Source organism: Clarias gariepinus, chromosome 11 (genome assembly GCF_024256425.1).
Source record: "Clarias gariepinus isolate MV-2021 ecotype Netherlands chromosome 11, CGAR_prim_01v2, whole genome shotgun sequence".
Lineage (NCBI taxonomy): Eukaryota > Metazoa > Chordata > Actinopteri > Siluriformes > Clariidae > Clarias > Clarias gariepinus.
Window position 1 is genome coordinate 2,592,376 of NC_071110.1, and position 12,153 is coordinate 2,604,528.

A 12,153-nucleotide genomic window follows, 5' to 3' on the forward strand; every position below is an offset into this window, starting at 1 on the left:
ATCGGGTTCTTGGTCACCTCCCTGACTAAGGCCCTTCTCCCCCGATCGCTCAGTTTAGATGGCCGGCCAGCTCTAGGAAGAGTCCTGGTGGTTTTGAACTTCTTCCACTTACGGATGATGGAGGCCACTGTGCTCATTGGGACCTTCAAAGCAGCAGAAATTTTCCTGTAACCTTCCCCAGATTTGTGCCTCGAGACAATCCTGTCTCTGAGTTCTACAGACAGTTCCTTTGACTTCATGCTTGTGTTAACGGCTTCAGACCTAGGGGAATCTGGACCGGCACAAACCAAATCACGCACAGAACTCTGTGTATGATAAGGAGACAGACACGTTATTGCGTTGCTCGAGTGTAGTTTAGATAATCACTGTTTCAATGAGGACACATCATACGTGGTGGTCTAGAATAAAACCAAAATTATTTCAATAACACTGAATTCAAATGTGTCACTTCAATCAATACTCATAATACTACATTCAATGCAATGTGACTAGATTTTCCATGTGAACAAAAGGCATTGGTACGTGAATCAAAAGAACCCAATACAGTTGAATACACTATGGTATTATGCAGTACTGGCCATACTTTGAAATATTACAGTAATATTGTAAATATTGAAAGAATACATTTCTTATCTATATGTATAATATAATTCTTAACCCTATGTATAACAACTTGTATAAATGTAAGAATGCTGCCAATCGCTATGGTTAAATCAATTCACCCTATTCCCATATTACATCACATCTACCTTTATATTAACACTTGTTAATATATTTAAGGAATACAGTACATACCATTAAAGAATTAAATGGATTTCCATTGAATCCAACCTTAAGCGTATGGACATGCAAATCATTACTGTTTGGAACCATAAATCCAGCATTAATACATTAAACATTAAATGTTTACACAAGCATTTCAGAAAAGTATCACTCCCAAAAATACATACCATATTAACTTAATCTGCCTGACATTTATAACAAACATAAAACCTTTAACAAACATGAATATGTTTAGAATACAGTCTAATACAAATTTCGTCAGCACATGCTCCTTTCACACAACTTCAGTTAGTTATTAGTTATTAGTTAGTTTGTGTTTAACTACTTTTTTAAGTGTGAGAACTTTCTTTCTCCCCTATTTTGCAAGCTAAAAGCTAATGCGCAAAGGACTATGGGACTGAGGTCAAAACGCAACAGAACCACACGGGAGAGATGCTTTGCCTTTCTGGAGCATTATTTTTCCCTTCTAAATATATATTTTTTTCCTTCAAGAATGAGTTCATCAGAGGGAAACCCCATGTTAGATGTTTTGGAGATAAAGTCAGAAAGGCCAGATTGAAGTGGTTTGGACATGTTCAGGGGAGAGTTGGTGAATATATCAGTAGAAGGATACTGAGGTTTGAATGCCAGGCAGGAGGTCTAGAGGAAGACCAAAGAGGAGAAGAGGATGCCAAAGATAGGGTTAGATGAAGGCAGATGATTCGTTTTGGGGACCCCTAAAAGGGAACAGCCGAAAGACAAAGAATAGGAAATATATTATTTTGCCTGTGTGAGTGTATTATTTTTCCCTTGTAAATATATCATTTTTCCCTTGTGAGTATATTATTTTTCCCTTGTAAATATATTATTTTTTCCTTGTGAGTATATAATTTTTCCTGTGTGAAATTAAAATTTTTAAATTTTTAAATTATGAAAAAAAAAAACACTTTTGTCTGATATTCTATTTTTTTTTAAACTGTATTTTAAATCACACTCATTGTTTACATGTGTATTTTAATTATTTAGCAATTTATGATACTCTTATTCTTGAACATTCCATTTACAGTACATAGGTATAAGTTGCTATTATTCATAAGGCTACATGTTTTGAAATAGTTGGGGTTTTCATTTAACCCATTGGGTTGAGCTGTTAGACAGGTCACCCTGGTTATGTCTGCAGATCCCACATAAGGCATTCAGCATAAATCTATCCCAGATTACAGTTTATCTGTACTGTTAGCTCAGGTCTTACTCATCTTTCCCATGAAACTTCAGGTCAGGTGAGATGGCTGGCCAATCAGGCGCAGTAACATCAAGTGGTCAGCAAACCAGTTAGTGGTAGTCTGTTTGACCTTAAGGCAGGTGTGAGCGCATCTGCACGCACAGTGAGTCCTTGTGGAAGGTATAGATGATCGTCTTCTGGACAGTCTTCCCTATGATCATAGTTGACCGAGAAATACACAGTATTGAATAGTAATTTCATTAAACCCATAAGAACAGAAATATTCTAATATTTTGAAAAAGGCTTTTAGCTTTATGTGTAATAAATTTAAAATATGAGTTTACCTTTATAACATAAAACAAATAAGAAAATCCATGATATTCTAATTTTTTTAGATACACTAAGTAAAATGTATCCGAAGGAGTTCGTGGGGTTTGTTTAAGAGTTAAAGGAGACCTTTGCTGTAAAACATTTAAGAAATGACAGGAAGAGCTGTCACTAACATCACCAAGGCAGCAGGCTTCATTTAGCAGAAAAACAGTTAAAATCCCACACTGTATACAAATTTGTACCCTCAACACAAGGTGCAGTAATAAATTCTGTATGAGTCTTACACAGTGTGGAACTGAATAAACCTGTACCCTCACACAGTGTGGAACTGAATAAACCTGTACCCTCACACAGTGTGGAACTGAATAAACCTGTACCCTCACACAGTGTGAAGTTACATCTAATTATATTTCTCATTTTCTGCAATGCTTTACATGCACTTTAACTGTTTTGAAGTATTAGCAAACTGGAAATAAATACTCAACTATAAATTACATTAAACACTTTATTTACAAATTAATAAAAGACATGTACAGTCATGGCCAAAAGTTTTAAGAATGACAAATATTAGTTTTCACAAAGTTTGCTGATAAACTGCTTTTAGATCTTTGTTTCAGTTGTTTCTGTGATGTACTGAAATATTCAAAGGCTTTTATCAACAATTACATGACATTTATGCAAAGAGTCAGTATTTGCAGTGTTGGCCCTTCTTTTTTAGGACCTCTGCAATTCGACTGGGCATGCTTTTAATCAACTACTGGGCCAAGTCCTGACTGATAGCAACCCATTCTTTCATAATTACTTCTTGGAGTTTGTCAGAATTAGTGGGTTTTTGTTTGTCCACCCACCTCTTGAGGATTGACCACAAGTTCTCAATGGGATTAAGATCTGGGGAGTTTCCAGTTTCCAAACTTCAACGTTTTGGTCCCAGAGCCACTTAGTTATCACTTTTGCCTTATGGCACGGTGCTCCATCGTGCTGGAAAATGCATTGTTCTTCACCAAACTGTTGTTGGATTGTTGGAAGAAGTTGCTGTTGGAGGGTGTTTTGGTACCATTCTTTATTCATGGTTGTGTTTTTGGACAAAATTGTGAGTGAGCCCACTCCCTTGGATAAGAAGCAACCACACACATGAATGGTCTCAGGTTGGTTTACTGTTGGCATGACACAGGACTGATGGTAGTGCTCACCTTTTCTTCTCCGGACAAGCCTTTTTCCAGATGCCCCAAACAATCGGAAAGAGACTTTATCGGAAAATATGACTTTGCCCCAGTCTTTAGCAGTCCATTCACCATACTTTCTGCATAAGATCAATCTGTCCCTGATGTTTTTTTTTTGGAGAGACGTGGCTTCTTTGCTGCCCTTCTTGACACCAGGTCATCTTCCAAAAGTCTTCGCCTCACTGTGCGTGCAGATGCGCTCACACCTGCCTACTGCCATTCCTGAGCAAGCTCTGCACTGGTGACACTCCGATCCTGCAGCTGAATCCTCTTTAGGAGACGATCCTGGCGCTTGCTGGACTTTCTTGGACGCCCTGAAGCCTTCTTAACAAGAAATAAACCTCTTTCCTTGAAGTTCTTGATGATCCTATAAATTGTTGATTGAGGTGCAATCTTAGTAGCCACAATATCCTTGCCTGTGAAGCCATTTTTATACAACGCAATGATGGCTGCTTGTGTTTCTTTGCAGGTCACCATGGTTAACAATGGAAGAACAATGATTTCAAGCATCACCCTGCTTTTATGGTCAAGTCTGCCATTCTAACCCAATCAGCCTGACATAATGATCTCCAGCCTTGTGCTCGTCAACATTCTCAACTGAGTTAACAAGACGATTACTGAAATGATCTCAGCAGGTCCTTTAATGACAGAGATGAAATGCAGTGGAAAGGTTTTTTTGGGATTAGGTAAATTTTCATGGCAAAGAAGGACTATGCAATTTATCTGATCACTCTTCATAACATTCTGGAGTATATGCAAATTGCTATTATAAAAACTTAAGCAGCAACTTTTCCAATTTCCAATATTTATGTAATTCTCTAATTCGTCCTCTCCGCGACCATCTACAACAGGGGAAAAATGAGGACATGCTAAGACAAGTGTCTGGTAAAAAGACTTACTGTTACTATGCAGTTTAAAACACACACACACGCATGCGGACAAGGACACACAAGTTCATACATTTTATAGAATGCAAGCTTTTAGTAAATAGTTAAGATTTTTTTAATAATGAAATTGTAAATATCAGTCATAAAATTGAGGCTTTGAAACCGGACAATGCAATTGATGCAGATATTAAACTAACTATGTCAGATCAGAACCTAGAATACTTTACTTCCCTTGAAGAGAATGAACTAATTTCACTCATCTTTTCTGCAAATTCATCAACCTGTATATTAGATTCTATACCAACACATTTTCTTAAACAGATAGTACCAGTAATAACAGAACCCCTGTTGAGAATAATTAATTCCTCATTCAGCACTGGGTATGTTCCAAAATCTTTTAAATTAGCAGTTATTAAACCGATTATTAAGAAACCTGACCTCAACCCCTGTCAGCTGTCCAATTACAGGCCTATATCAAACCTCCCCTTGATCTCTAAGATTCTGGAAAAGATAGTAGCGGAGCAGCTATGCTCATATCTACATAGAAATAGTATACATGAACTGTATCAGTCAGGATTTAGGCCTCATCACAGCACAGAAACAGCACTCGTTAAAGTAGTAATCGACCTCCTATTCGCCTCTGATCAGGGTTGTGTACAATAACTATGCTTGTGTTGATTCAAGATTCAAGATTCAAAGAACTTTATTAACCCCAGAGGGAAATTGCTTATTGCTCACAGTTGTTATATAAGGAAAGGTAATAAAAGTAATAAATAATAATAATAAGCACAAAAAAAAACACAGTTTTTTTGGAGTTTGGTGTTACACAAGGTTCAGTTTTAGGCCCACTGCTTTTTTCCCTATACATGCTTCCTCTAGGCAACATAACCCGTAAACATAGTATTAGTTTTCATTGTTATGCTGACGACACAGTTATATGTCTCAGCAAAACCAGATGAGAAAAAACAGCTTTCTAATGTTGATCAATGTGTGCACAACATAAGAGATTGGATGCTAATTAACTTCCTCCTGCTTAATCCTGATAAAACAGAAGTTCTAGTCATAGGACCGCATTGAGCTAGAAGTAAGATTTTCTCACTAGAACCAGAAGATACGAGTGGAATTTCCTATCAGAGAGGAAAATAGGAGATCAATCCTACTTTAACAAGCACCTGAGCCTCTAATAACTAACTGGACTCCATATTAACATCAACTAACATCAACTGTTATGCTAATTAAAGATTATCAAACTCTATATGTGGCTTTTGCATTTTTAAAAGTTTATTTTTATACATAAATAATACCCTGATTTATGGTTTTGTTATAGTTATAGTTGTTTTTTTTAGTAAAAGCAAAACATTAAAGAAGCGCTTAGGTTTTATCTGATTAATCGAAAAAATGTTTGCCCAACTAATCGATTATCAAAATAATTCTTAGTTGCAGCCCCAATGGATGGATTTGAATGGAAATCTGTATTAGACTGTATTCGAAACATATTCATGTTTGTTAATGGTATTATGGTTGTTATAAATGTCAGTCAGATTAAGTTAATATGGTGTCTATTTTTAGCAGTGATACTTTTCTGAAATGCTTGTGTTAACATTTAATGTTTAATGTATTAATGCTGGATTGATGGTTCCAAACAGTAATGATGTGCATGTCCATACGCTTAAGATTATTGAGTTCAATGGAAATCCATTTAATTCTTTAATGGTATGTACTGTATTCCTCAAATATATTAACAATTGTTATTATAAAGGTAGATTTTATATATTATGAAAATAGGGTGAAAGAGAGACAGTTACATTGATTTAACCACAGTGATTGGCATAATTCATGCATTTATACAAGTTGTATTACATATAGTTAAGGAATTTATTATTTTAATATTTACAATATTACTGTAAAATCTCAAAGTATGACCAGTACTGTATAATACCGAAGTGTAGTAAATTGTATTGAGTTCTTTTCATGGACTTATGCCTTTTATTCACATGGAAAATCTAGTCACATTGCATTGAATGTAGTAATATGAGTATTGATTGAAGTGACACATTTGAATTCCCATTTACAAGAGGGAAAAAACACACATATGCGGGAAAGATTATTCGCCCTTCTGGGCCACCGTACATATAGCATTTCCCATATATTTCAACCAAAATCAAATAATTTTATCTAACACCTTCCAACATCTTCTCCAAACATTTCCTCCAAGTAAAGATGATAAACATTTCACACAAAACACGTTAGAAAAGTTTTTATTCGTACCTGTGTATGATAAGGAGACAGACTCGTTATTGCGTTGCTCCAGTGCAGTTTAATATGAACCGGAGCTCGAGCTACAGGTCTCCTAGGCAACCACGTAAAGCATCACACTGCCCTCTGCAGGTGTGGAGTGGAAATACAGGAACGATTTCGTTTACTCATAAGAGTTCTAACAAGAATAAAAAACAAGGAAATAAGATATGGTGTGTGTGTGTGTGTGTGTGTGTGTGTGGCAAGCCGTTTTAACATTTAATGGCAAGTCTGGATATGTATTACAGATATCCGTAATTCAGTTCTTCCTAGGCAAAATGAAAATTTCAGATATCCACAATAGCATTCCTCCTATCAACAACGACTATTCCAGATATCCACAACGTCGTTCTTCCTAGGACGAATGACGTCACTTTTCCCATTCATATCTATCTAGCTTCCCTTTACAGATATCTTTAACTCAGTTGTAGACATCCACATTTCAAAATGTGGATATCTACAAGTAAATTATGACTCTCCATAATTCCTGTTAGAGATATCTACAATTTAATTCTGACTAGTCACAATTCCAATTCAAGATATCATCAACTCCCCTCAATTAAAGATATCTATAATATCCCTTTTAGATATCTTAAATTCTATTTTAACTAGTCAAAACTGGATTATAGATATCTTGAACTGGTATGGTCACTAGTCAGAATGAAATTGTAGATATCTCTAACAGGAATTGTGAATAGACATAATTTAGAATCAGATATCTGTTATCAAATTATAGATATCTTTAAATGAATTTTGATTAGAGATATCTCAAATGAGAGATATCTTTAACTTTCATTCCTCCTAGTCAAATTGTAATTACAGATATCTTGAATATAGAGTTTTGACTAGGCAAAATAACGTTGCAGATATCTGTAATTGTGTCAGAAGTTACGGCAAATAGGAGGACGGGTTTGATATTGGCGGGAGCGGCTACTGTTCAACCCAGAGATAGACTAACTTTGTTTTTGTACATTAAGCATGTCGGAACAGCAGGAGGAACAACGTGTAGTTTTTGACCGGATTTTTAACGCTGCAGCCCGTGCAAGACAGGAGCTGTCAGCAAGAAACGATGAGAATTTACTGACTTCAACAAGACGACTATTTCGCCGTCAAGTTCAACGACTTCGGGGTTAGTTCCATTGTTTTAACGGTTGTTGCATCCTTGTAAGTAATAGGCTAATGACCTGGCCTAATGTACATATTCTTGCTTTAACCAAATAAAAAAGATATTAAGCAAAGATGAACTAAGTTATGTTCGTTGCAGGGGTGGGTATAGTAACGCGAACGTAATGCAAATACTTTTTATGCTGGAAACATTTTAGCTAATTAACAGCTTTGCGTTTGTTTGCAGGCGGGTCTGGTGGCCGCAGGGAAGAACCTATTTGGCATGCAAACCTCTTCCTTCTTCCAGGGCCTGATAGTGAGATTCTGCCTGCTACATCAGCACTTGCTGAACTCGCCAAACATGGATTAGGTAATTGTGAGGAAAGCTTATTAAGAAAATAAACTTATTTTATGGCTTGTCAACTATTCTGTGGGTCTCTATATAATTGGAAGCTAGGAATGTGTTACTCTGCCACTTGAAACTGATCATACTGATGCGTTCCATTTCTATTTTTAGGAAAACCTGTGCATGAGTCTATGAAGCCTGGACATACAAAGTCAAAGATTGACATAAAATGGAGTTTATCTGAATTAAACAACTTTGTTTGCCAAAGTTATCCTCATATCAGTTTAAATTTGGTAGGCTTTGAATTGGCAAGGGCAGGCAAAGGACGCAAAATACAGAAATTACAAGTTAGTTCTGTAAAAGAGCTAAAAACATCAGTTGGCAAAAGCAGACTTTACATTGTGCCATGAGCTACTGTCTTACAGGTATGGAAATATATACATAGGGATTTATATAATTTTTAGTAATGTTATTGTTCTCTGTGTCACATGTCTTTTAAAGTTAAAAAGTGTCCCTGTTTACCATCAGATAACATCACCACCCTCTGCCAAACCGCAGAATTCATTTCCACCACTCTCCACAGTTGCAGCTATAGAGGAGATCTCACAAGTGACTGAGGAAAATGTAGTTTCAGATCAGGTAAACCAGTGGTTCTCAGCCTTATTCCTGGAGGATTGCCTCGGCTATTTTAGTGTTTTCCCTTCTGTACCACACCTGCATCAATTAAGAAAATGCTGTTAGTTAGTTGATTAGTTAAATCAGGTGTGCTGGTAGCTGAGAAGGCACCAAAATGTGCAGTGCAGTGGTCCTCCAGTATCAGAGCTGAGAACCATTGAGGTAAACAATATTAAAATGATTGCTATCTACCCATTTTAGACATGTCCATTGTGCATTTTATGTTGATAAGTGGTAAGCATCATTTTTCAGGTAAGTTTTGGCTGCTGTAAAAAGGTAGACAGTCCTTTTACCACCAAAAGAGATTATTTTGAAAAATTCTATTTAACCCCAATTAACTGAAGCAAAAATAACTTGTATATTACCAGGTGACCTCCACATCTTGTGCTATATCCCAGAACTCATTCCAGAATTTCTCAGTTGCTTCGGTACAAGATGTGACAGTTTTGGCTGAGAATACTCAAGCTCTAAATATGGTTTCAGATCAGGTAACTCATTTTGCCATGGTACCGAAAAGTTTAATTAAATAAACCTTTTGTGTGTGTGTACTATTTTGTCATGATTTGTGATAAATCTCTTTTTCACAATTTACTTCTCAAGGCTCTTCAAGAATGGCAAGCAATACGTGCCCAGCAAGACCAGGAGTATAAAGAAAGTTTGTTAGTGGATGAGGAAAAGGTAATATTCTCGAAGTTTTTTATGTATGTTTTCCATGCACTTACAAAAAGCAAAAATTCCTTTTTTTTTTTTTTTTTTAACATCTGTTCTGTCAACAGGAGCTGAAGAAACTGGCTTATCAGGCCTCTGAGGAAAAGCGTCAAAAGGTTTGTTTGTTATATAAGTTTATTGAACTAACAGTAGAATTTTTTTACTGAACCAAATCGCATTTCAGGCTATTGAGACAAGACGTCAGCGAATGGCTATGTGTGATGAACCGTCAGATGGGGCATTGTTAAAATTTAAATATCCAGATGGACACATCAGCATGAGGAAATTCAACTTGTCTGAGTCAATTCAGGTGAGTTTTTCAGCTTGACAAAATATCAGTGGTCTTCATGGTGATTCAGTGGATTGTTAAAGTTGGCCGGTATAACAAAATGTCTGTTTTTAGGATTTGTTTGACTTTGTTGGACAAGAAGACATGGCGAGTGAAATTTTTGAGGTCCAAGAAGCTACTTCATCAAAATCAATTAAGAACAGCTCCTCAGGGTCAATACTGGATCATGGCATAAAGGCACCTTCAACTCTATATGTACTTTATCAAATCAGGATGTACAGGTAAATGTAACTGTATGTTGTATTTTATTTTCTGTGTTACATGAAAACAGAATGCATGTTTGATTCATGTAAGCTCACATATTGTGCATGTTTGTCGTCAAATAAGGAAATTCTCTCACATCAAGAAAGTGATGGCATGTATGCCCTTCAACATGCATCTCCTGGTCAGCCATTGCTGCCTGAGTCCACCATCCAGCCACCAATGGCTGTTCCCTCCAGCCAGCCACTGCTCACACTGTGTTCCACTGAACCAAGGTTCTCTGTGCCTTCTATTCTGCCACCACTGCCTGAATCCTCCACCCAGCCATTACTTCCTGTTCACTCCAGCCAGCCACCAGTCACCAATCACAGGGTTTAGAAACCCTGTTTTTTCAAGATGAAGAACCACTCACTGCTTCACCTGCCCAGGAACCAATCATTATTCTTGATGAATAAGAGGAGCCAGTTTCACAAAATCTGTCTCCCCAATCACTACATGACCTCAAAGGACCCGTGAATGAGTATGATTTTTCTCATTAAACTTGCCTTATGTATATATTTTTGTATGATTGTACCACTATCCTCAAAGTCAGTATACACAGTTGGTGTGATGCTCATTTGTTACCCTTTAATCAGGTGATTAAATTTGCTATGATTATATGGAACATTTGACATGACTAAATGCAAACGTCTTTAATTACAGGATTGATCTACAGACCATACTGAAAAAACTAGTCAGCAAAGTTGATGGAAGCTCCTGCCCAACAAGCAACCAAATAAATGTATGTAGGAATAACATTTTCCTGGGTAGCTTGCGGGCATTCAAACGTAGGCACTTTAACCCTGAAGCAAAGTTAGACGTTGTGTTTGTGGATGAAAATGACAATGCTGAAGGGGCAGTTGATGAAGGTGGCCCAACAAGAGAATACTTAAGGCTGTTGATGAGGGCCATCCATGAGTCAAACGTCTTTGAGGGCCATGAGAAGAACCGGCAGTTGTGCCTTGATACTCAAGGTAAGTAAGCCCACATTCTTGACTGTTTTCTCTCAACTTGCAGAATTCCCTTGTAAGTTGTTCTTGGAAACTTGTTTTTAAAAACCTAATCTTGCCTTAACTAATTTTCTTGTTTTATTGTCTGTTTTTATTCTTTTGTCAGTCGTAGTACTGCTAACACTCATCACTACATTGTTTAAAACATGCATTGTTGTAAGAATTCTTAAATAAAATGTTTTACTGCATTATTTTTCATTTTAGCTTTGCAGACAAAACTGTACACAGTCGTGGGAAAAATGATAGCTGTGTGTGGTGTTCATGGAGGAGTTGGTCCACACTTTTTCTCCGAAAGGCTTTTTCAGAAGATCTGTGGATTACCAACACCTCCTACCATGGTAGATGAAGTTGGTGACCATACCTTCAGGGAACAATTAATCAAAGTAAGTGGGAGATTAAAGGTGTTACACATTGAATGTATAGTCTGTTTTGTGAACATCCTTCAAGCTGCAAGAATCTTGTATAAACATAAGCATAGCTCTCCACAATTAATTAAAGGGTAAATTAATATGAATAAGAAGTTGACAACTTCTTGTTCATCTTAATCTACCCATTCAATTTATTGTGGAGAGCTATGTTCATCTATATACTGTACAAGATTCTTAAAAGCCAGGGCTTCTGGGCTCTACTTCACAATGTTGTAAAGTGCATCTCTCATTCTCTTTCTCAGATAAAGGAAGCAATGACCACCCAGGAGGCGAACAGTGCCATTGCAGAGGCAGCAGACAGTCTCAGCATTATACAGTAGTTGATCAATTGGAATGGTTATTACCGTCGCGCTCACCGCCGCGTGAAAACGTCAGCGGCCAAAATAAATTAGTTGCATTTCAAAGTCATTCGTAAAATGGCCGCCAGGTGGCGCAAAGTGACATTTTCGCTCGTTGCCGTAAATACAACAGTGACCGTTATACAGCGTATCTCTGTATCTGTTTATTGTTATTTAAGTTCTGGATTATTTCAGGTACTTTAAACACATTGTTGGGTTGCTCATGTTGGCTCATATGA

General features: G+C 36.9%; 1 protein-coding gene and 1 long non-coding RNA gene across 2 annotated transcripts; both read left to right on the plus strand.

Moving 5' to 3' along the window:
• The first annotated feature begins 9,463 nt into the window (after window positions 1-9,463).
• Window positions 9,464-10,037, plus strand: LOC128533688 (uncharacterized). Its single transcript, XR_008361373.1, has 4 exons — window positions 9,464-9,519; window positions 9,618-9,665; window positions 9,734-9,859; window positions 9,953-10,037. It is a non-coding gene; the product is annotated as an uncharacterized LOC128533688 (long non-coding RNA).
• A 212-nt stretch (window positions 10,038-10,249) lies between these two features.
• On the plus strand, window positions 10,250-11,896 carry LOC128533233 (G2/M phase-specific E3 ubiquitin-protein ligase-like). The gene is made up of 4 exons (XM_053507492.1): window positions 10,250-10,619; window positions 10,802-11,112; window positions 11,353-11,531; window positions 11,819-11,896. Exons 2-4 carry the CDS (start codon window positions 11,040-11,042, stop codon window positions 11,894-11,896), a joined length of 330 nt encoding a protein of 109 aa, XP_053363467.1. The 5' UTR covers window positions 10,250-10,619; window positions 10,802-11,039.
• The last annotated feature ends 257 nt before the right edge of the window (window positions 11,897-12,153 follow it).

What these genes read in the sequence shown, in the direction of transcription:
- LOC128533233 (XM_053507492.1), top strand. Translation starts at nt 11,040, where the DNA reads ATGAGGGCCATCCATGAGTCAAACGTCTTTGAGGGCCATGAGAAGAAC. An exon ending in GTTGTGCCTTGATACTCAAG is followed by an intron (nt 11,113 to 11,352) that starts GTAAGTAAGCCC and finishes TTTTCATTTTAG; the next exon opens with CTTTGCAGACAAAACTGTAC. An exon ending in TCAGGGAACAATTAATCAAA is followed by an intron (nt 11,532 to 11,818) that starts GTAAGTGGGAGA and finishes TCTCTTTCTCAG; the next exon opens with ATAAAGGAAGCAATGACCAC.